This window comes from Carcharodon carcharias, chromosome 19 (assembly GCF_017639515.1).
Source record: "Carcharodon carcharias isolate sCarCar2 chromosome 19, sCarCar2.pri, whole genome shotgun sequence".
NCBI lineage: Eukaryota > Metazoa > Chordata > Chondrichthyes > Lamniformes > Lamnidae > Carcharodon > Carcharodon carcharias.
This window is the reverse complement of record NC_054485.1, coordinates 63888506-63914700: the sequence shown is the minus strand read 5'-3', so window position 1 is coordinate 63914700 and position 26195 is coordinate 63888506. Positions and strand designations below refer to the sequence as shown.

General features: G+C 39.8%; 1 protein-coding gene across 1 annotated transcript in view; it reads right to left on the bottom strand.

The window, feature by feature from the left end:
- LOC121291982 (granulocyte colony-stimulating factor receptor-like) overlaps positions 1–26195 on the bottom strand; it is a 273059-nt gene that overhangs the window by 61649 nt on the left and 185215 nt on the right. The window contains exons 14-15 of the mRNA XM_041213693.1: positions 16701–16794; positions 13892–13973 (exon numbers count right to left, since the gene is read on the bottom strand). Coding sequence (XP_041069627.1) covers positions 13892–13973; positions 16701–16794 — 176 coding nt within the window. The remainder of the gene's footprint in view (positions 1–13891; positions 13974–16700; positions 16795–26195) is intronic.

Sequence of the window (26195 nt, the reverse complement as noted above, 5' to 3'; positions counted from 1 at the left end):
AACGTGACAATCCCTAAATCTCACTCTTTTAATGTTGCAGTCTCTAAATCTCGGTATTTTAATACCTCAGTACCTAACTCAAGCTGTTTTAATTACTCAGTCTCTAAATCTCACTCTTTTAATGTCGCAGTCCCTAGCTCACGCAGTGTTAATCACTCAGTCCCTAAATTTCACAGTTTTAATCTATCAATTCCTTAATCTCAGTGTTTTAATCTTTCAAACCGTAACTGACGCCGTTTTTAATTACTCAGTCCCTCCATCTCACTGTTTTCATCACTCAGTACCTCAATCTTGCTGTTTTAATCACTCAGTCCCTCAATCTCGCTGTTTCAACATCAGTCACTCAATCTCGCAGTTTTAATCACTCAAACCTCAATCTCATTGTTTCAACCTCACTCTCTCAATCTCACTGTTTTAATCACAGTCCCTCAATCTCGTTGTATTAGTCTCTCAGTCCCTAACTCACACTGTTTAAATTGCTCAGTCTCTATCTCATGCTATTTTACTCACATAGTCCCTAGATCTCACTCTTTTAATGTGGCAATCCCTAAATCTCATTGTTTTAATATTTTAGTCTCTAAATCTCGCTGTTTTAATCTCTCAGTCTCTAAATCTCACTGTTTCAAACTCTCAGTCCCTAAATTTCATTGTTTAATCTCTCAATCCCAAAATCTCACAGTTTTAATCACTCAGTCCCTGAATCTCTCTGATTTAATATTTTGGTCTCTAAATCTCGCTGGTTTAATCAGTGACTAACGCACGCTGCTTTTGTTACTCTGTCACTAAATCTCACTGTTTTAACCTCTCAGTCCCTAACTCACGCTGTTTTAATCACTCAGTCCCTAAATTGCACTGTTTTAATCTCTCAATACGTAAATCTCGCTGTTTCAATCTCAGTCCCTCAATCTCGCTGTTTTAATCACAGTCCCTCACTCTCGATGTTTTAATCACTCATTCCCTCAATCTCGCTGTTTTAATCACAGTCCCTCAACCTCACTGTTTTAATCTCTAAATCCCTAACTCAAGCTGTTTAAATCGCATTGTCTCTAACTCATGCTGTTTTACTCACTCTTTCCCTAAATCTCACTGTTTTAATCTCTCTGTCCCTAAATCTCAGTGTTTTAATATTTTAGTCTCTAAATCTCGCTGTTTTAATCTCTAAATCTCTAAATCTCACTGGTTCAAACTCTCAGTCCCTAAATTTCATTGTTGAATCTCTCAATCCCTGAACCTCACTGTTTTAATGTCGCAGTCCCTAACTTATGCTGTTTTACTCACTCAGTCCCAAAATTTCACTTTTTTAATCTCTCAATTCCTTATTCTCAGTGTTTTAATCTTTCAAACCCTAACTCATGCTGTTTTTAATCACTCGGTCCCTCTATCTCGCTGTTTTCATCACTCAGTCCCTCAATCTCGCTGATTCAACCTCAGTCCCTCACTCTCGCTGTTTTAATCACACAGTCCCACAATCTCACTGTTGTAATATCTCAGTCTCTATATCTTGCTGTTTTAATATTTCAGTCTCTAAATATTGCTGTTTTAATATTTCAATCTCTAAATCTCACTCTTTAAATATTTCAGTCTCTAAATTTTGTTGTTTCAATATTTCAGTCTCAAAATCTCTCTGTTTTAATTTTTCTGTCTCTAAACCTTACTGTTCTAATCTCTCAGACCCTAAATCTCACTGTTTTAATATTTCAGTCTCTAAGTCTTGCTGTTTTAATATTTCATTCTCTAGATCTCACTGTTTTAATATTTCACTCTCGAAATCACGCTGTTTTAATCTCTCAATCCTTAACTCATGCTGCTTTAATCACTCAGTCCCTAAATCTCACTGTTTCAATCACTCAGTCCCTAACTCACGCTGTTTAAACATTCAGTCCCTCAATCGCGCTGTTTTAATCTCAGTCCCACTATTTCGTGGTTTTTGTCTCTTAGTCTCACAATCTCACTGTTTTAATCACTCTTTTAATCATTCAGTCCCTGAATCTCTCTGTTTTAATACTTTTGTGTCTAAATCTCGCTGATTTAATCAGTGCCTAATTCACGCTGCTTTTGTTACTCTGTCACTAAATCTCATTGTTTTAACCTCTCAGTCCCTAACTCACACTGTTTTAATCACTCAGTCGCTAAATTGCACTGTTTTAGTCTCTCAGTACATAAATCTCGCCGTTTCAATCTCAGTCCCTCAATCTCACTGTTTTAATTACTCAGTCCCTCAAACTCGTTGTTATAATCTCAGTAGTACCTCAATCTTGTTGTTATTAGTCTATCAGTCCCTAACTCACGCAGTTTAAATCGCTCAATCTCTATCTCATGCTGTTTTACTCACTCTTTCCCTAAATCTCACTGCTTTAATCTCTCAGTCCCGAAATCTCACTGATTAATATTTCAGTCTCTAAATCTTGCTGCTTTAATATTTCACTCTCCAAATCTCGTTGTTTTAATCTCTCAGTCCCTAACTCAGCCGGTTTTAATAACTCAGTCACCCAATATGATTGTTTTAATCTCAACCACTCAATTTTGCTGTTTTAATCACAGTCCCTAAATCTCGCTGTTTTCATCACTCAGTCCCTCAATCTCGCTGATTCAACCTCAGTCCCTCACTCTCGCTGTTTTAATCACTCAGACCTCAACCTCGTTGTTTTAACCACAGTCCCTCAGCCTCGCTGTTTTAATCTCAGTCCCTCAATCTCACTGTTTTAATCACAAACCTTCAATCTCATTGTATTAGACTCTCAGTCCCTAAATCACACTGTTTAAATTGCGCAGTCTCTATCTCATGCTGTTTTACTCACATAGTCCCTAGATTTCACTCTTTTAATGTGACAATCCCTAAATCTCACTGTTTTAATCTCTCAGTCCCTAAATCTCATTGTTTTAATATTTTAGTCTCTAAATGTCGCTATTTTAATCTCTTAGTCTCTAAAACTCACTGTTTTAAGCTCTCAGTCCCTAAATTTCATTGTTTAATCTCTCAATCCCTAAATCTCACTGTTTTAATCACTCAGTCCCTGAATCTTTCTGTTTTAATATTTTTGTGTCTAAAAATCGCTGGTTTAATCAGTTCCTGACTCATGCTGCTTTTGTTACTCTGTCACTAAATCTCACTGTTTTAACCTCTCAGTCCCTAACTCACGCTGTTTTAATCACTCAGTCTCTATCTCATGCTGTTTTACTCACATAGTTCCTAGATCTCATGCTTTTAATGTGACAAAACCTAAATCTCACTGTTTTAATCTCTCAGTCTCCAAATCTCACTGTTTTACTCACTCAGTCCCAAAATTTCACTGTTTTAATCTCTCAATTCCTAATTCTCAGTGTTTTAATCTTTCAAACCCTAACTCATGTTTTTAATCACTCAGTGCCTCCATCTCGCTGTTTTCATCACTCAGTCCCACAATCTCACTGTTGTAATATTTCAGTCTCTACATCTTGCTGCTTTTATATTTCAGTCTCTAAATCTTGCTGTTTTAATATTTCAGTCTCTAAATCTCACTCTTTAAACATTTCAGTCTCTAAATCTTGTTGTTTCAATATTTCAGTCTCAAAATCTCTCTGTTTTAATTTTTCTGTTTCTAAACCTTACTGTTTTAATCTCTCAGACCCTAAATCTCACTGTTTTAATATTTCAGTCTCCAAGTCTTGCTGTTTTAATATTTCATTCTCTAGATCTCACTGTTTAAATATTTCACTCTTGAAATCACGCTGTTTTAATCTCTCAATCCTCTTTAACTCATGCTGCTTTAATCACTCAGTCCCTAAATCTCACTGTTTCAATCACTCAGTCCCTAACTCACACTGTTTTAATCACAGTCCCTCAACCTCGCTGTTTTAATCACAGTCCTTCAATCCCGCTGTTTTAATCTCTAAATCGCTGTTTAAATCGCATTGTTTCTAAGTCACGCTATTTTAGTCACTCCTTCCCTAAATCTCACTGTTTTGATCTCTCAGTCCCAAAATCTCACTGTTTTAATATTTCAGTCTTTAAATCTCACTGTTTTAATGTTGCAGTCACTAAATCTCACTTTTTTAATCCATCTGTGCCTAACTCACGCTGCTTTAATCACTCAGTCTCTAAATCTCACTGTTTTAATCTTTCAAACCCTTAGTCACGCCGTTTTAATCACTCAGTCCCTCAATCTTGTTGATTCAACCTCAGTCTCTCAATCTCGCTGTTTTAATCACTCAGTCCCTCAAATGCACTGTTTTAATCACTGAGTTCCTCAAATTCACTGTTTTAATCTCAGTCCCTCAATTCGCTGTTTTAATCACTCAGTCCCTCAATCTCATTCTTTTAATCGCAGTCCCACAATCTCATTGTATTAGTCGCTCAGTCCCTAGCTCACACTATTTAAATTGCTCATTCTGTATCTCATGCTGTTTTAATCACATAGTCCCTAGATCTCACTCTTTTAATGTGACAATCCCTAAATCTCACTGTTTTGATCTCTCAGTCCCTAAATCTCATTGTATTAATATTTTATTCTCTAAATCTCACTGTTTTAATCTCTTAGTCTCTAAATTTCATTGTTTAATCTCTCAATCCCAAAATCTCACTGTTTTAATCACTCAGTCCCTGAAACGCTCTGTTTTAATATTTCTGTGTCTAAATCTCGCTGGTTTAATCAGTGCCTAACTCACGGTACTTTTGTTACTCTGTCACTAAATCTCACTGTCCCTAACTCACGCTGTTTTAATCACTCAGTCCCTAAATTGCACTGTTTTAATCTCTCAATACATAAATCTCGCTGTTTCAATCTCAGTCCCTCAATCTCGCTGTTTTAATTACTCAGTTCCTCAAACTCGTTGTTATAATCTCAGTACCTCAATCTCGTTGTATGAGTCTATCAGTACCTAACTCACGCAGTTTAAATCGCTCAGTCTCTATCTCATGCTGTTTTACTCACTCAGTCCCTAAATCTCACTGTTTTAATCTGTCAATCCCTAAATCACACAGTTTTAATCTCTCAATCTGTAAATCTTGTTTTTTTAATCTCTCAGTCCCGAAATCTCACTGATTAATATTTCAGTCTCTGAATCTTGCTGTTTTAATATTTCACTCTCCAAATCTCGTTGTTTTAATCTCTCAGTCCCTAACTCAACTACTTTAAATAACTCAGTCGCTCAATCTCAGTGTTTTAATCTCAACCACTCAATTTTGCTGTTTTAATCACAGTCCCTAAATCTCGCTGTTTTAATCACTCAGTCCCTCAATCTCACTGTTTTAATCTCTAAGTCCCTAACTCACACTGTTTAAATTGCATTGTCTCTAACTCCTGCTGTTTAATCACTTTTTCCCTATATCTCACTGTTTCATTCACTCAGTCCCTAAATCTCACTGTTTTAATATTTAAGTCTCTATATCTCGTTGTTTTAATCTCTCAGTCTCTAAATCTTGCTGCTTTAATCTCTCAGTCCCTCAATCTCAGAGTTTCAATCTCTCAATCCCTAACTCACACTGTGTAATCACTCAACCCCTAAATTTCACTATTTTAATCCCTCTGTCCCGAAATCTCACTATTTTAAACTCTCATTCCCTAAATCATTGTCTTACTCACTCAATTCCTAAATCTCACTGTTTTAATCACTCAGTCCCTCAATCTCGCTGTTTCAACCTCAGTCCCTCAATCTTGCTGTTTTAATCACTGTCTTTCAATCTCGTTATTTTAATCTCAGTCCCTCAATCTCGCTGTTTTAATCACAGTACCTCACTCTCACTGTTTTAATCACTTAGTCCCTCAACCTTGCTATTTTAATCACTTATTCCCTCAATCTCGCTGTTTTAATCACAGACCCTCAATCTCGCTGTTTTAATCTCTAAATCTCTAACTCACGCATTTTAAATCGCATTGTCTCTAATTTACGCTGTTTAACTCACTCTTTCCCTAAATCTCACTGTGTTAATCTCTCAATCCCTAAATCTCACTGTTTTGATCTCTCAGTGCTAAAATCTCACTGTTTTAATATTCCAGTCTTTAAATCTCGCTGTTTTAATGTTGCAGTCCCTAAATCTCGCTTTTTTAATCCGTCAGTGCCTAACTCACGCTGCTTTAATCACTCAGTCTCTAAATCTCACTGTTTTAAACTTTCAAACTCTAACTCACGCCGTTTTAATCACTCAGTCCCTCAATCTCGCTGTTTAACCTCATTCCCTCAATCTCACTGCTTTAATCACTCAGTCCCTCAATTTAGCTGTTTTAATCATAGTCCCTCAAACTCGCTGTTTTAATCACTCAGTCCCTCAATCTCGCTGTTTCAACCTCATTCCCTCAATCTCACTGCTTTAATCACTCTGTCCCTCAATCTCACTGTTTTAATCACCATCCCTCAATCTCCTTGTATTAATCTCTGAGTCCCTAACTCACACTGTTTTAATCACTCAGTCTCTATCTCATGCTGTTTTACTCACATAGTCCCTAGATCTCATTCTTTTAATGTGACAATCCCTAAATCTCACTGTTTTAATCTCTCAGTCTCTAAATCTCACTGTTTTGAACTCTCAGCCAATAAATTTCATTGTTTAATCTCTGAATCCCTCAACCTCACTGTTTTAATGTCGCAGTCCCTAATTCACGCTGTTTTACTCACTCAGTCCCAAAATTTCACTGTTTTAATATCTCAATTCCTAATTCTCAGTGTTTTAATCTGTCAAACCCTAACTCACACCGTTTTTAATCACTCAGTCCCTCCATCTCGCTGTTTTCATCACTCAGTCCCTCAATCTCGCTGATTCAACCTCAGTCCCTCCATCTCACTGTTTTCATCACTCAGTCCCTCAATCTCGCTGATTCAACCTCAGTCCCTCACTCTCGCTAGTTTAATCACACAGTCCCACAATCTCACTGTTGTAATATTTCAGTCTCTATATCTTGCTGTTTTAATATTTCAGTCTCTAAACCTTGCTGTTTTAATATTTCAGGCTCTAAATCTTGTTGTTTCAATATTTCAGTCTCAAAATCTCTCTGTTTTAATTTTTCCATCTCTAAATCTTACTGTTTTAATCTCTCAGACCCTAAATCTCACTGTTTTAATATTTCAGTCTCTAAGTCTTGCTGTTTTAATATTTCATTCTCTAGATCTCACTGTTTTAATATTTCACTCTCGAAATCACACTGTTTTAATCTCTCAATCCTTAACTCATGCTGCTTTAATCACTCAGTCCCTAAATCTCACTGTTTCAATCACTCAGTCCCTAACTCACACTGTTTAAACATTCAGTCCCTCAATCGCGCTGTTTTAATCTCAGTCCCACAATTTCGTGGATTTTGTCTCTTTGTCTCACAATCTCACTGTTTTAATCACTCAGTCCCTCAACTTCGCTGTTTTAATCACAGTCCCTCAATCCCGCTGTTTTAATTTCTAAATCGCTGTTTAAATCGCATTGTTTCTAACTCATGCTGTTTTACTCACTCTTTCCCTAAATCTCACTGTTTTGATCTTGCAGTCCCAACATCTCACTATTTTAATATTTCAGTCTTTAAATCTCACTGTTGTAATTTTTCAGTCTTTAAATCTCACTGTTTTAATGTTGCAGTCACTAAATCTCACTTTTTTAATCCGTTAGTGCCTAACTCACGCTGCTTTAATCACTCAGTCTCTAAATCCCACTGTTTTAATCTTTCAAACCCTTACGCTGTTTTAATCACTCAGTCCCTCAATCTCATTGATTCAACCTCAGTCCCTCAATCTCGCTGTTTTAATCACTCAGTCCCTCAAATGCACTGTTTTAATCACTGAGTTCCTCAACCTCGCTGTTTTAATCTCAGTCCCTCAATTCTCTGTTTTACTCACTCAGTCCCTCAATCTCATTCTTTTAATCACAGTCCCTCAATCTCATTGTATTGGTCTCTCAGTCCTTAGCTCACACAATCTCAATTGCTGTCTGTATCTCACGCTGTTTTACTCACATAGTCCCTAGATCTCACTCTTTTAATGTGACAATCCCTAAATCTCACAGTTTTAATCTCTCAGTCCCTAAATCTCATTGAATTAATATTTTATTCTCTAAATCTCGCTGTTTTAATCTCTTAGTCCCTAACTCAGCCTGGTTTAATAATTCAGTCGCTCAATCTGATTGTTTTAATCTCAGCCACTCAATTTTGCTGTTTTAATCACAGTCCCTAAATCTCGCTGTTTTAATCACTCAGTCCCTCAATTTACTCTTTTAATCTCTAAGTCCCTAACTCACGCTGTTTAAGTCGCATTGTCTTTAACTCACGCTGTTTACTCACTCTTTCCCTAAATCTCACTGTTTTAATCACCCAGTCCCTAAATCCTACTGTTTTAATATTTCAGTCTCTATATCTCCTTGTTTTAATCTCTCAGTCTCCAAATCTTGCTGCTTTAATCTCTCAGTCCCTCAATCTCACTGTTTTAATCTCTCAGTCCCTAACTCACGCTGTGTAATCACTCAGTCCCTAAATTTCACTGTTTTAATCCCTCTGTCCCGCAATCCCACTGTTTTAACCTCTCATTCCCTAACTCATTGTCTTACTCACTCAATTCCTAAATCTCACTGTTTTAATCTCTCAGTGCCTAACTCACGCTGCTTTAATCAACCAGTCCCTCAATCTCACTGTTTCAACCTCAGTCCCTCAATCTTGCTGTTTTAATCACTCAGTCCCTCAATCTTGCTATTTTAATCACAGTCCCTCACTCACACTGTTTTAATCACTTAGTCCCTCAACCTCACTGTTTTAATCACAGTCCCTGACTCTCACTGTTTTAATCTCTAAATCCCTAACTCAAGCTGCTTAAATCACTCAGTCTCTATCTCATGCTTTTTTACTCACTCAGTCCCTAAATCTCACTGTTTTAATTTCTCAGTCCCTAAATCTCATTGTTTTAATATTTTGGTCTCTAACTCTTGCTGTTTTAATTTCTCAGTCCCGAAATCTCACTGATTAATATTTCAGTCTCTAAATCTTGCTGTTTTACTATTTCACTCTCGAAATCTCGTTGTTTTAATCTCTCAGTCCCTTACTCAGGCTGTTTTAAGAACTTAGTCCCTCAATCTCATTGTTTTAATCTCAGCTACTAACTTTTGCTGTTTTAAACAAAGTCCCTCAATCTCACTATTTTAATCACTCTGTCCCTCAATCTCACAGTTTTAATCACTCAGTCCCTCAATCTCACTGTTTTAATCACTCAGTCCTTAAATCTCACTGTTTTAAACTCTCAATACCTAAATCTCACTGTTTTAATCTCTCAGTCCCTAACTCACGCTGTTTAAATCACTCAATCCGTCAAACTCGCTGTTTTAATCTCAGTCCCTCAATCTCGCTGTTTTAATCACTCTGTCCCTCAATCTCACTGTTTTAATCACCGTCCCTCAATCTCGTTGTATTAATCTGTGAGTCCCTAACTCATGCTGTTTAAATCACTCAGTCTCTATCTCATGCTGTTTTACTCACATAGTCCCTAGATCTCATTCTTTTAATGTGACAATCCCTAAATCTCACTGTTTTAATCACTCAGTCCCTAAATCTCATTGTTTTAATATTTTAGTCTCTCAATCTCGCTGTTTTAATCTCTAAATCCCTAACTCACACTGTTTAAATCACATTGTCTCTAACTCATTCTGTTTTACTCACTCTTTTGCTAAATCTCACTGTTTTAATCTCTCAATCCCTAAATCTCATTGTTTTGATCTCTCAGTACTAAAATCTCACTGTTTTAATATTTCATTTTTAAAATCTCGCTGTTTTAATCCGTCAGTGCCTAACTCACGCTGTTTTAATCACTCAGCCTCTGAATCTCACTGTTTTAATCTTTCAAACCCTAACTCACGCCATTTTAATCACTCAGTTCCTCAATCTCGCTGTTTCGACCTCAGTCACTCAATCTCGCTGTTTTAATCACTCAAACCTCAATCTCGTTGTTTCAACTTCAGTCCCTCAATCTCGCTGTTTTAATCAATCAGTTTCACAATCTTGTTGTTTTAATCACTCAGTCCTTCAATTTTGGTGTTTTAATCTCAGTCCCTCAATCTCACTGTTTTAATCACCGTCCCTCAATCTCGTTGTATTAGTCTCTCAGTCCCTAACTCACACTGTTTAAATTGCTCAGTCTCTATCTCACGCTGTTTTACTCACAAAGTCCCTAGATCTCACTCTTTTAATCTGACAATCCCTAAATCTCACTGTTTTAATCCCTCAGTCCCTAAATCTCATTGTTTTAATATTTTAGTCTCTAAATCTCGTTGTTTTAATCTCTCAGTCTCTAAATCTCACTGTTTTAAACTATGTCCCTAAATTTCATTGTTTAATCTCTCAGTCACTAAATCTCACTGAGCGATTACTCAGTCCCTGAATCTCTCTGTTTTAATATTTTAGTGTCTAAATCTCACTGTTTTAATCACTCAGTCTCTAAATTGCATTGTTTTAATCTCTCAATACGTAAATCTCGCTGTTTCAATCTCAGTCGCTCAATCTCACTGTTTTGATCACTCACTCCCTCAATCTCGTTGTTTTAATCTCAGAACCTCAATCTCGTTGTACAAGTCTATCAGTCCCTAACTCACGCTGTTTAAATCGCTCAGTCTCTACCTCATGCTCTTTTACTCACTCAGTCCCTAAATCTCACTGTTTTAATCTGTCAATTCCTAAATCTTACTGTTGTAATCTCAGTCCCTAAATCTCATTGTTTTAATATTTTGGTCTCTAAATCTCACTGTTTTAATCGCTCAGTCTCTAAATCTTGTTTTTTTAATCTCCCAGTCCCGAAATCTCACTGATTAATATTTCAGTCTCTAAATCTTGCTGTTTTAATATTTCTATCAAGACATCTTGTTGTTTTAATCTCTCAATCCCTAATTCACACTGTTTTAATCACTCAGCCCCTCAATCTCATTGTTTTAATCTCAGCCAATCAGTTTTGCTGTTTTAATCGCAGTCCCTCAATCTCGCTGTTTTAAAATCAGTCTCTCAATCTCGCTGTTTTAATCTCTCAGTCCCTAACTCACGCTGTTTAAATCTCTCAGTCTCTAACTCACGCTGTTTTACTTACTCAACCCCTAAATCTCACTGTTATAATCCCTCAATCCCTAAATATCATTTTTTAAATCTCTCAGTACCTAAATCTCACTGTTTTCATATCTAAGTCTCTAAATCTCTCTGTTTTGATCACTCAGTCCCTAAATCTCACTGTTTTAATATTTAAGTCTCTACATCTTGCTGTTTTAATCTCTCAGCCCCTCAATCTCACTGTTTTAATCTCAGTCCCTTAATCTCGCTGTTTTAATCACTCAGTCCCTCAATCTTGCTGTTTTAATCTCAGCCGTTCAATCTCGCCGTTTCAATCACTCAGTCTCTCAATCTTCCTTTTTTATCACTTAGTCCCTCAATCTCGCTGTTTTAATCTCAGTCCCCCAATTTTGCTGTTTTAATCTCAGTCCCTCAATCTCGCTGTTTTAATCTCAGGCGCTGAATCTCGCTGTTTCAATCACTCAGTCTTTCAATCTACTTTTTTTTATCACTCAGTCCCTAAATCTCACTGTTTTAATTTCTCAGTCCCTCATTCTCACTGTTTTAATATTTCAAGCTCAAAATTTCGCTGTTTTAATCTGTCAGTCTCTAAATCTTGCTGTTTTAATCTCTCAGTCCCTAAATCTCACTGTCTTAATCACTCAGCAAATCAGAACGAGAAACTTATAGGAATTGTTACAAAAGTACGCTTCCATTTTCAGTGATGAGCTGTGAAGGATTCGTGGGCCACAAGCGAAAATCCACGTATACCCTAACTCAACCCCCAGATTTATCCGAGTCAGACCAGTCCCTTATGCTCTACGGGACAAAGTCGAGACCGAGATAAACAGGCTGGGAAAGATGGGTATCTTACAACCAGTGCAATTTTCCGAGTGGGCAGCACCCATAGCACCCGTACTGAAGCCGGACCAAAGTGTTCACTTATGCAGTTTACAGGGCTTAAATTAACTGTAAACAGAGTGGCCACACTTGATATTTATCCGATACCAAAGATTGACAAATTATATTTGAAATTGGCCGGGGGCAGCACATATTCGACATGAGCCATGCCTACCAGCAGGTAGAGTTGGAATAAGGCTCGAGGATTGTATCAATATATTCGACTACCCTTGGAGTCTCACCGGCGTGTGCTATTTTCCAGCATACCATGGAAAATCTGCTTCAGGGACTGCCCCATGTCGTTATTTATCTGGATGACATCTTAGTCACTGGATGAACTGATGAAGAACACTTAGCGAATTTGGAGGAGGTGCTGAAACACTTCTCACATGCAGGTGTGCGCTTGAAGCATGAAAAATGTCTTTTCCAAGCCAAAAGGGTCGTTTACTTGGGACATAAGGTCGACGCACAAGGCCTGCATCCTATTTGCAAGGCACCTGCACCGAGAAACACTATAGAACTAAAGGCTGCCTTAGGCATGATAAACTATTATGGGCGATTTCTCCCAAATTTTTCAACCGTACTGGCTCCATTATACACATTACTTAAGAGAAACAATGAAAGAATTTGGCAAGCTCCACACCAGGATGCATTTTTGAAGGTAAAGCAATTGTTAAGGTCATTGGCCCCACTGGTCCACTTTGACCCAAAGAAAGAATTGATTTTAACTTGTGACATGTCCCCTTATGGAGGAGGGGTTGCACTTTCACATCGGATGGCGCATGGTTCTGAACGACCCATTGGTTATACATCTCGCACACTCAGTGCTGCAGAGCGATGATATTCTCAAATTGAGAGGGAGGGCTTGTCTGTTGTGTTTGGTGTTCAGAAATTCTATCAATACCTCCACGGTTGCCATTTCCATGTCATATAAGGCCCTGCAGAGGGTCAAATAGCTGCAGGCTAGCCTGGATCAACAGGCATGTGTCCCCGTCAACTCTGAGCGGTGGGGCAAGAAACCCATTATCTGAAAAATCCTGCCCCATATGTTCCCCATAACCCTTGACTCCCTGAAAGTTCAGCAAATCAGTCTATCTCACCGTTGAATAAATTTAATTAAGTATTCTCCATTACATTCTGGGCTAGTGAATTCCTAGGATTAATGACATCTGAAGGAAGACATTTCTCCTCACCTTCATCTTAAATGGGAGGATCCCATTTGGAAACATGCCCCCTAATTCTCGATTCCCCCATGAGAGGAAACATTCTTTCAGTATTTACATTGTCAAGTTTCCTCAGAATCTTACATGTTTCAATAAGATTACCTCTCATTTTTCTGAGTTCCAATGAGTATAGGCTCAACCTGCTCAACCTTTCTGCAGGAGGCAATTCCTTCATGTCTCCTGGAATAAAGCGTAACTTCCCACCTGTCTGATGCATCGCAGTGTCTGAAGCTTGGATTCCAGCTCATCAGCTGTGAACTGCAGACATTTACTGTAGATGTGGTTTCCACCAGCTCCCACATAGATGCAAAACACCACTGCACTACCACTTCCATTGTATTTTACTTAACTAATTAGGTTTTGAAGTTTTGAGATGTCACTCAATTTATTTAGTTTCAATCTTCGTAATAACATTGTTTAATTGATAAAATTTAGGTAAATGCTTTAGGTATTTACTGTAATTTAGGGCATAGTCCTAATTTAATCCTGTCTGTTTAAATGTATATTTTGTATATCAAACAACACCTCACTGAATTTCCATACTCGGCCAAATTCCCTTGCATTCTGCTGAAATATGGACTCAGGTAAAGTTGTTCTCCTACTAATAATACTATTATTAATTACTGATGTCAATTGAAAATGTTAATTTCCCACCTCTGAGATGGCAGTGGATGTGGGCAATAGTAGTAAGGGAGGGGAATGGAAGGGATGGAGTTGTAGAGAGGGAGATGGACAGTTACCTATACTTTCTGAATTCTGGTCACCCCATGATATCAGCTAATGTGGCATGCAGGCATTTACCTGAGGTTGGCTCCCTGGCCTCCATCTGGCAAGGGTGCTGTTTGCAGGGTTTGGTACCTTGGGCCACAAGTGTCCTGTAATCCTGTGAATCACATCAAATACATTCATGTAAATCTTTCAAGTGCAGTGACTACTACACAGACATAAAATTAAATTGCATTTCCTGATTGAATATTGTGATATATAGAATGGCATCGATTTTTTGTGGGTGGGGTAATTCAAAGTGGTCGGTCACAAGTTGAAGCCTTCAGAAATTCACCCAACCAGAGTGGGAAACTATTTCACAGCATTAGCGACAGAGCCAGCCCTCTGAGCCAGTGATATTATCACCAGCTGCAGTGTAATTACATGTTGCTACTTACTGTCTGGGCCATGTTCATGCTGGTAAATTGCAACTAGTGGAGTGGCACAGGAATCAGTACTGGGGCCTAAACTCATATGATCTAAATTAATGACTTGGATGAAGGGACTGACTGTATTGTAGCCAAATTCTCTGGCAATGCAAAGATAGGTAGGAAAGCAAATTTTGAGAGGATACATCTAATTGCAACAGTTAGATAGGTTAAGTGCATGGGCAAAAAAATTGGAGGTGTTGTATAATGTGGGAAAATGTGAGGTTGTCCACTTTGGTGGGAAGAATAGAAAATCAGAATGTTATTAAATGGAGAGAGACTGCAGAATGCTGCAGTACAGAGCGATCTGAGTGCCCTTGTACATGAATCACAAAAATTATCATGCAGATACAGCAAATAATTAGAAAATAAAATGACCTTTATTGTAAAAGGATAAAGTATGAAAGTAGGGTAGCCATGCCACAATTGTACAGGGCGTTAGTCAGACAAATCCTAGAAAAATGCTGAGAACAACACAAGCACTCTTCAGAGCATCAACCTGACCAAAGCATTTGACTCAGTAAATTGTGAGGCTCTGTGGATTGTGCTCCAAAAATTTGAGTGTCCAAGAAACTTCAACACAATCCTGCAACTGCTTCAGATATGACTGCAACTGCCTTGAGTGAAAAATCTGAAACAGACACTTTCAAAATTTGGACCGGGGTCAAGAAAGACTGTGTGAAAGCCCCCATACTATTTACAATCTACCTGACAGTGACTATTCACTTCAAAGAATAACTACCCCCTGTTTTCAGTCTTAAATACCGTCTAAATAGAAAACTCTTTAACCTCAGTCACCTCCATGCCAAAACTAAACTGGCCACCATAGACGTACATGATCTATAGTTTATGGGTGACTGAAGTGTCATTGCTCAGTGTACCAGATTTTCAAGCCACTCTCAATCTTTTCAATTCTGCATAAAAGAAACTCGGCCAGTCCTTGAATTTTGCCTATACCGAACTCATATCAAGCCACACCTGGACAGCCAAATATTCCACCTCCCATAAATTTGAAGGAGAGACTCTGGAATATGTGCCAGGATCACAGAATTGATATGGCACAGAAGCAGGCCATTTGGCCCATCGTGTCTGCACCAGCTCTCCGAATGAGCAACTCACCCAGTGCCACTCCCCTGCCTTCTCCCTGTAACCCTGCAAATTCTTCCTTTTCAGATAACAGTCTAATTCCCTCTTGAATGCTTTGATTGAACATACCTCCACCACACTGTCAAGCAGAGAATTATAGACACTAAACACTTGCTGTGTGAAAGTTTTTCCTTTCATGTTTCTTTTACTAATTACTTTAAATCTGTGCCCTCTTGCTCTCAATGCCTTTACGAGTGGAACAGTTTCTCCTTATCTACTCTGTCCAGACCCCTCACCATTTTGAACACCTCTAACAAATCTCCTCTCAACCTTCTCTTCTCCAAGGAAAACCGTCCCAACTTCTCCAATTTATCTTCATAACTGAAGATCCTCAACCCTGGGGCCATTCTCATGAATCTTTTCTGCACTCTCTCCACTGCCTTCATATCCTCCCTAAAGTGTGGTGCCCAGAACTGGGCGTAGTGCTCCAACTGAGGCCAAACTAGTGACTTCCACAAGTTATACCCTATGCCCCTATTAATTAAACTCAGGAAACCATATACTTTATTAACTGCTCTCTCAACCTGTCCTGCCATGTTCAATGACTTATGCACATATACACCCAGGTCCCTTTGCTCCTACACCCCTTTAGAGTTAAAGCCCCTATTTTGTACTGTCTCTTCAACCTCTAACTACCAAAATGAAACTCTTCACATTTCTCTGCATTGAACTTCATCTGCCATCTGTCGGTCCACCCCACCAACTTGTCCGTGCCATTTTGAAATTCAACACTATCCTCCTCACAGCTCACAATGCTTCCCAGTTTTGTATCATCCACAAACTTTGAAATTGTGCCCTGTACACCTAGACGTAGATTATTAATATATATCAGGAAGAGCAGGGGTCCTAACACTGATCCCTGGGGAACTCCAATGTAAACCTTCCTCCAGCCTGAAAAAACATCCATTAACCACAACTCTCTGTTCCCTGTCACTCAGCCAATTCCATATCCAAACCCACTTACCTTACTTTGGTAGCTACCTCTATCAACAGACCATTGAGGAGATCTAAGGCCAGACCAGTTGCATCAGTTCAGCCTTCTACAAACTACAACAGCGAGTTTTTGACAACAAAGACCTCTGCAAGTTTATCCTTTCCCCTCAGAATGTTCTGCTGTCACTCTGTGACAATACAGTGTGAAACTGTTAAGTAGAGGGAGATATATAACTGGTGCTGCTAGTTGGCTTGGAGTTTCCTTTTTCCCATTCACTATGTTATAGACATCCTATTGAACATGATTAGTACTTATTTCAGAGGATTGAAGTTCTTACATTCTTCGGCGAAGAAAGCACATCAAAAGCAGAATGGACAGTAAAAGGAGAAGTGCGAAGAGCCATGCAAGGACAGTCAACATGTTCCCATCATCTGCACAAAGAAAACATGATATTTATAATGTTATAATTTGTAATGTTATAGAAATCTGTTGAATACCTTTAGAGAAAAAAACTCCTTCTCTTCAGCCTATCTCTATCTTTGTTTCTCAGTCTCAGCCGTTGGGGCTTGAGCTTTCACTCAGATGGAGAGGCTCTTCATCTCTGTAAAAAGGCTGCGGAGTTCTGGATCAGGGGTCCCACCCTAAAACTGGCTGCCACCATTTTCGCAATGGGATGGATGGATCCAGTTTTTAAATAGCACATATGTGGTTCACGGAAGCAACTGCACATATTAAAGTGCAGTTGTCTTAAGGAAGATCTGATTTTGCCTAGTCTAGTGAATGTCCAAAAGAAAATGTATGCACTTTAGACCTGGTAGGAGAAAATCTAAATTTATCAGAGTTATTTAGAGGGGTAGGGTACCACTTTGGATAGGCCCAGTGACACATTTGGGAGTGGTTTGGTGCCTTTTGGGAGTGGCAAGGTGCCCTTTGGGGTTCTAACAATTAGACATGAATGTGTGTAAAAAGTGGATAAAATCATTTGAACTGTCAAGGCCATTGAATCTGTCAAAGGGAAATGCCAAAGGGACAATGAATTTAAATCTCCTTCCCTTTAAATATTTGAAAAAAGAAACTGTGTGCAGTTTAAAAAAAAATGCTTATTATTTCACTTTTTCTGTTGACATAAGCCTGAGGGTTGGCATTATAGGATTAGTGCTGCATGACTGATTTCATAACATATTTATTATCTCAGAAGTGGGAAATCAATAAAATGCTTATTATTATAAGGGATTAATTATATGAAAGAAATTAAATGTAATAAGTGCTTTTTATCAGTGTAAGTGTTGTATGCATTCATCAACAGACACCCAAGAAATGTATTTAACCTCAGCATAGGTCCTGAGGTATGTCCATGGTGGACAATGGGAAGAAGGGTGTAAAGGCAAAGGGTCAGGGCAAGGGTTGGCATGAGTTGACACTAAGTTCGCTTACATGCTATGAAGGGCCATGGATGTGGGTGGGTGAGGGCATGTGGTGGCACAGATTGGCATGGAGGAAACATGGGCAGTGTGTGGGAGGGGTTGTTGAGAGAGTGTGAGGGGTGAGTTCTGGATGTGGCTGATTTTTGTTTTTTTTCATAGCTGGGACAAAGTGTCAGAGAACTGAGGTCAGCCTTTCTGCCAAGCACACACTCAGCAGCCCCTGTGCTGCCTCCATGTTGCTTCCAGGGCCGCCCCTCCAGAACAGAATTCTGAAGTTCTTGGCCCTTTTTCCTGGGTTGGGTTTGCAGAACTGGGAATTTTCCTGACTCTGTGCTCCTGACCCAGGTCAAAAATTCAAGTCTGGCTCTGTCTCTCAGTCTGTGACTCTCAGTATTTGTGAGCATCTCACTCTGTTTCCATCTCTGACTCTCTACCTAACCTTCTATCTGTCTGTCTCTCTGCCTCGACCTTCCTGTCTCTCCATCTGAATCTCTCTCTTTTCCATTGTATGCCTGTCTTTCCATTGTCCTTCTGACTCCATCTCTGTCCGTAGTCTGTTATTTCCCACTTTCACTTTCAGCTGAAGTGATTTAGGTTCATTTGAATCAGGCTCAAGGACAGTGATGGGAGAGGGCAGGGCAGTGATTGAGATGAGGTGTGCAAAGCTTCTTGAGGAGGCTGTGGAGAACAGTTCTACCACTCCTGGCCCACAAATTAATGCTGGAAGAGTTACCTATCCTGAGTCAGAATAATAGCAAGGAAGACCACAGCCCATGGACTTCCCTCACACCTTCTAAAATTTAGCATTTCACACCAATGATACAATTGTGCCAAGATGGTAGGCCCTGGTCTGCCTTTCACTGATACTACATCCGGATCTGGGGCTGGAATGGAATTGGGGCTGGGTTACCTGATGCTGATATTTCAACCACCCTTCCAAATTTCACTGCCCCCATTGCAAGGAGTTGGAAAACAATCCCAGAATTTTTCTGTTGATTGTGGTCTGCTTGATGGATAACTTCAATTTTCTCCGGGATCCTATTTTTTATGTAATTGTGCAATTTTAATTTTAAATATTAAACCTTCTTTGAGGGAATGACAGAGTGTGAGAATTTCAAGTGATCCCACTTTGTAAACTCTAGACATCATTTGCCATTTGCTCTCAAATTATTTTATCTTATTCGTTCATAATTATTGCACACAACCTTAGATGGTAATCATGAATATATTTATCTATTAAAAAACAGAATTACACACCTTATCATTTCACTCACAAGCCCACGAAAATGATTATGTATTTGGTTGTTGCTCTGTTCCACTTTTCTGTTCTGGTCCTTCATTCCCAAGCTCTGCTCTTTTATATCACAGCACAGCACCATAAGGCCCAAGCAAGCCCCTGTCTCTTCTCTTTTCTCTCTTGCTTTCCCCATTGCCAAAACTCTGCTGCCTGCTGCTTGTCACCTCTGCTGTTTGCTGCCTCTTATGGTGTTAGACTGGCTCAGTTAGCAGCACTCCTGCCTCTGAGGCACAAAATTCTGAGTTCAATTCCTACTCCAGCATCTGATTGCAAAAATCAAGTTTGAAAACAGTAGAGCCTTACTCAGAGAGTGTTAGAGGTACAATCTTTCAGATGAGATGTTAAACTGCCTGCCCTCTCAAGGGATGCAAATGATCCCCTGAGCACTAATTTGAAGAAAAGCAGTGGAGTTAACTCCAGTGTCTGGGTCAGCAAACAACTTATCTGGTCATCATCTCCTTGCTATTTATAGGAGCTTACTGTGTACAAATTCCTGTATCACAACAGTGATTACACTCTTGAAAGAAAGAGTATTTCACTGGCTTTCAGATTATTTGAGACATTCTATGGTCATGAAAATCACTATATAAATGCAATTCTTTATTTCCTCCTCAATTACTTCTTCACGCTCCATTCCAAGTGGTGTGTAGCTGCTATACAGCTAGCTCACATACACACCACATGTCTAAGTACTAAATTTAGTTACTAAAGATTTTTTCAAAACAAATAAAATAAATAGGGAGACTTAGTGAAAAATAAAGTTATGCTTAACTTCTATAATAATATTTTTCAGCCTCAGCTGGACTGATGTGTCAAATTCTGGTCACCGCATTTTAGAAAGGATGTTTGGAGATGATGTCAAGACATTTATTAGAATGACATGAGGGATTAGGGACTTTAGTTCTGCACAGAGACTGGAGAGGCTGCATAGGCTCCTTAAGTGATGTAAATTTCGATGGCCAGAATTTTTCGCTTGCCAGGTGGGCGTGCATCTGTCCCGAATGAATGTAAATTGGTCGGCAGCACGCGTGCCGACAATTAATAGGCCAGTTAAGGCCATTAAAGTAATGACAGAATCACAGAGTGCAGAAGAGGCCCTTCAGCCCATCGAGTCTGCACCGACATGTGAGAAATACCTGACCTTCCTACCTAATCACATTTACCAGCACTTGACCCATAGCCTTGAATGTTATGACGTGCCAAGTGCTCATCTACGTACCTTTTAAAGGATGTGAGGCAACCCGCCTCCACCACCATTCCAGACCGTCACCACCCTCTGGGTAAAACAGTTTTTCTTCATATCCCACCTAAATCTCCTGCCCCTCACCTTGAATTTATGTCCCCTCATTAATGACCCTTCAACTAAGGGGAACAGCTGCTCTCTATACACCCTGTCCATGCCCCTCATAATCTTGTACACCTCAATCAGGTCGCACCTCAGCATTCTCTGCTCCAACAAAAATAACTCAAGTCTATCCAACCTCTCTTCATAACTTAAATGTTTCATTCCAGGCAACACCCTGGTGAATCTCCTCTGCAATCCCTCCAGTGCACTCACATCCTTCCTATAATGTGGCGACCAGAACTACACACAGTACTTCAGCTGTGGCCTCACCAAGGTTCTATACAACTCCAACATGATCTCCCTACTTTTGTCATCTATGCCTCGATTGATAAAGGCAATTGTCCCATATGCATTTTTCACCACCCCACTAACATGCCCCTCTGCCTTCAGAGATCTATGGTCCCTTTGTTCCTCAGAACTTCCTAGTGTCATGCCATTCACTGAATACTTCCTTGTCAAATTGCTCCTTTCAAAGTGTATCACCTCACACTTTTCAGGGTTAAATTCCATCTGCCACTTATCTGCCTATTTGACCATCCCGTCTATATCTTCCTGTAGCCCAAGACACTCAACCTCGCTGTTAACCACCCGGCCAATCTGTGTGTTATCTGCAAACTTACTAATCCTACCCCCCACATAGTCATCCATGTCGTTTATGTAAATAACAAATAATAGGGGACCGAGCACAGATCCTTTGATACACCACTGGGCACTGGCTTCCAGTCACTAAAGCATCCTTCCAACATCACCCTCTGCTTCCTACAACTAAGCCAATTTTGAATCCACCTTAACAAATTACCCTGTATCCCATGTGCAATTGCCTTCTTTATAAGTTTCCCATGTGGGACCTTGTCAAAGGCTTTGCTGAAATCCATATAAATTACATCAACTGCACTAACCTCATCTACACACCTGGTCACCTCCTCAAAAAATTCAATCAAATTTGTTAGGCATGACGTCCCTCTGACAAAGCCATGCTGACTATCCCTGATCAAACCTTGCCTCTCCAAGTGGAGATAGATTCTCTCCTTCAGAATTTTCTCCAATAGTTTCCCTACCACTGACGTGAAACTCACAGGCCTGTATTTCCCTGGATTATCTCGACAGCCCTTCTTAAATAGCGGAACCACATTAACCGCTCTCCAGTCCTCTGACCATAGCTTCAATTTTTGGCTGTGAAAAGGCCAAGCAGCCTTTGGATTTTTTAGGAAACCTCATCCACAGGCAGAATGAGGTTTCCAATGGCAAGTAAAAATTAAATAAAAATGTTAAATTTCATTCATCACATGTCCATGCTCATGTCCCCACTCATGTGACTCATGTTTTTTAACACTTTGAAATTCTTTAGTTATAATTTTTGAAATCTTCATCTCCCTCAGGCAGCTCTGTGCCTCAGGGAGCTTTTCCTGCACACACCTGCGCGCATGCACAAAGTTCCTCGCTCGTCCTCTTCACCCCCCACCCCCGAGGCAGCCCTGAGCACTGCAGCATGTGTTTCATGCTGGACAGGCTTTAATTGTTCCCCACCAGCATGAAATCACTGTCACAGCTCGATCGAAGGCAACTTCCCGACTGCTCCTGCTTGCCCCCGCTGAGCCCGCCTGACAAGGGCAAAATCCTGGCCTATGTTTGTAAGATACATTTTTAAGATAATTGGCAAATGAATCAAAGTAGATAAGAATTTTTATCCTGTCTGTTATGAAATTATTATTTACTGTGTTAAAATTAGAAGATTGATAAGATTGTTATGTTTTGGGAATGCGTCTATAATTTAGAATAAAATGAAGAGGTCCATGTGACCTGTTCTGCAGTCTACCTAATGATAGGTCTATGGGACATGGCTATTAAAGATTGAAAGGAGATCCAGGTTCTTTTACCAGTGTAAGGTGTTTGCAATTGGAGACAACGGAGGCAGCATCTGTGCTTTACCTCTAAGGTCTCAGGAAGATGTTGAGAATGTTAGGTTGTAAACAACTATGCTATAATCTGTCCATTTACTTCCAAGATAAAAGAGGGTTGGGATCTCAAGTGTACTGAATCAGCATTTCTACCTGAATTTCAGAGCCATCTGATTCATATTACCATTGAAATGGGCTTTGAGAAGGGAAGGCTTCATAAGGTATCTTTGAAAACACATATACTGGCTGTCTGCGAAGATGTGAGAGAGGAGAAAGTGACAACAAGCTGAAAGTCTCTCGGCCTCACTGTGCTGGAATGTGGGTGGGAAATTACATTCGAATTGAAAAGACCAAATTGATGATGATTTGAAACAATGCTGGGAGATTTGCGTCTCTTGCATGAGGAGAATCGCCGGGAAAAACCTTCACCATAAGACAGTCCTGGAGTTAAAAGTTACCAGGCTGGGAAAGGAAAAGAATGGAAGTAAACCCTCAGGAGCTAAGAATCATCCAGGATTGGGTCTGGGAAACTTGAATGGCTTATTAAAAGACAGCGTACCTGTGAAGATGGGTTTTTGGTTACGCTGAAAGTAGGAGGGAAAGTTCCATTCTGTAATGTAAAGTGTAAAGTTGCTCACAAAAATAAGTAACAGTCTTATAAAGCATTCTTGTTGTGTCATAATTTCAGCTCAGGGTGACCAACAGTCCGACATTTTCTGGGATTGTCCCGGAATTTGCCTTCCTGTCCAGCATCCTGTGCGTGGGCTTCGCAAGATGCATTTGTTCCTGCTTCCACCGGGCAGTGATGTGAAAGGTTGCTTACAGTCACCTCTTGCCCGAGCATTCTTGGTGTCTTTGCATATGCACTGTGTACCTGAACATGTGAAGCCACCATAACACACACTGTCTCGGCCACAAGCAGTGTGAGGAATAAGGAACAGTGACCAGCAGCTCAGCACTCCACCGTAAAAATTGTTCTGCAGGTTTTAGGGAAGCAGAAGTGGGTTGAAGGGACTCCAGACCAGGCAAACATTCAATGCTCTTATAGAATAAACCAATTCTATTTACTTTTCTAAGTGGCCCTTTCTACCTGCACTGCTCTCTTTAAATCCAAAACTTCCTGAAGTATTGCAATTGATCCCAAAATTAACTCTGTGATCTTCCCATTAGTTCATCAGATAATATAATAGCAGTCGCTTACTAAGTAAATGCATGCACATTTAAAGCTATTTCTTTACCAATTTAAAGATCTTTACTTTGAACTTCATTGCAACAAGGGCAGGGTGAGGAGACTGGAGAGAGGGGTTGCTGAATATGTCTGCCAGGAGAGACAGATTGGACAGCTTGTGTAACATGGAGCAGTGGGGAGCATCTGGGGAGCATCATGGAGCTTTGAGGGAATAGGGAGCACAGCATTGACAGGACAATCAAGGCAGACTGTTAGTAAAATGCATCATATGTGATATAGTTTTGTTTTGGGCAATATTTTGGGCTTCCAGACACTATCAATTTTGCGCATTCTGGTTCTCCAAAGCAAAAAAAACAACAGCACAACAGGCTAACGGAAAATAAAATGAGACAATCCTTTTAAAAAAAGATGACTTGCTTCCAATTAATGCAGACAATCTGGAGCTAAAGTAATGAGTCCAAAGCATTCATTGTGCAACTACAAGAATAGATTTGATGGTGGCTCTGTGGAACTACAAGAATGGATTTGATGCTGGCACTGTGGATCTACAAGAAAAGATTTGATGCGGGCACAGTGAAACTACAAGAATGGATTTGATGCTGGCTCTGTGGAAATACAAGAATAGATTTGAAGCTGGCACTGTGGAGCTACAAGAATAGATTTGATAGAAACACTGTGGAATAAGAATGAACTTAATGCTGGCACTGTAGAACTACAAGAATAGATTTGATGCTGGCACTGTGGAACTACAAGAAAGGAGTTGATGCTGGCACTGTGGAACTACAAGAATAGATTTGATGCTGGGACTGTGGCACTACCAGAATGGGTTTGATGCAGGCACTGTGAAACTACAAGAATATATTTGATCCTGGCACTTGTAGTTACAAGAATGGGTTTGGTGCTGGTACTGTGGAACTACAAGAATGGGCTTGCTGGTGGCACTGTGGAACTACAAGAATATATTTGACGCTAACAGTGTGAAACTGCAAGAATTGGGATTGATTCTGGCACCGTAGAACTACAAGAATGAGTTTGATGCGGGCTCTGTGGAATGAGATGAATAAATTTAATACTGGCACTTTGGAACTACAAGAATTGATTTGATGCTGGCACTGTGGAACAACAAGATTAGGTTTGCGCTGGCACTGTGGAACGACAAGTATAGATTTGATGCTGGTTCGGTGGAACTAGAATAATGGGTTTGATTCTGATACTGTGGAACTGGAAGAATATATTTGGTTCTGGCACTGGAAATACAAGGATAGATTTCATGCTGGCACTGTGGAACTAAAAGAATGGGTACGGTGCTGACACTGTGGAACTTCAAGAATGAGTTTGATGCTTGCACAGTGGAACTAAAATAAAGTATTTGATGATAGCACTTTGGAACGACAAGAATGTATTTGATGCTGGCACTGTGGGACTAAAAGAATGGGTCTAATGCTGCGACTGTGGAACAACAAGAATATAGTTGATGCTGACAAAGTGGAACTACGAGAATAGAGTTGCTGCTTGCATGGTGGAATTACAAGAATGGGTTTCAGGCTGGCACTGTGGACGTACAACAATAGAATTGATGCTAGGACTGTGGAACTACAAGTATAAATTTGGTGCAGGCACTGTGGAACCACAAGATTAGATTTGATGCTGGGAATGTGGAACTAGAAGAATGGTTTGATTCTGGCAGTGTGGAACTACAAGAATGGGTTTGATGATGGCACTGTGGAAATACAGCAATGGGTTTGATGCTGGCACTGTAGAACTACAAGAATGGGTTTGTTGCTGGCACTGTGGAATGACAAGAATAGGATTGGTGCAGGCACTGTAGAACTAAAAGAATGGGTTTGATGATCGCACTGTTGAACGACAAGAATGGGTTCGGTGCTCGCACAGTGGAACTACAAGAAAGCATTTGATGCTGGCATTGTGGAACTGTAAGAATAGCTTTGAAGCTGGCACTGTGGAATTACAAGAATGGATTTGATGCTGGCACTGTGGAATGACAAGAATGTGTTTGATGCTGGCACTGCAGAACTCCAAGAACATATCTGATGCTGGCACCGTGGAACCATAATGTTAGATTTGATTTTGGCACTGTGGGAACCACAAGAATGAGTTTGACGCTGGCACTGTGGAACTACAAAAATGGGTTTGATTCTGGCACTGTGGAACTACAAGAATGAGTTTGATTGTAGCACTGTGGAACAACAAGGATGGATTTGATGCAGGCACGATGGAAGTGAAGAATAGATATGATGTTAGCATTGTGGAACTACAAGAATGGCTTTGATGCTGGCCATGGGGGACTACAAAAATGTGTTTCATGCTGGCACTTTGGAACCAGAAGAAGAGATTTGATGTTGGCACTCTGGAACTAAAGGAACAGATGTGATGCTGGCACTGGCGAACGAGAAGAATATGATTGATGCTGGCACTGTGGAACTAAAAGAATGGTGTTGATGCTGGCACTGTGGAACTACAAAAATAGATTTGATAGTAGCACTGTGGAATAAGAATGAACTTAATGCTGGCACTGTGGAACTACAAGAATAGATTTGATGCTGGCACTGCGGAACTTCAAGAAAGGAGTTGACACTGGCACTGTGGAACTACTAGAATAGATTTGATGATAGGACTATGGAACGACAAGAATAGGTTTGATGCTGGCACTGTGGAACA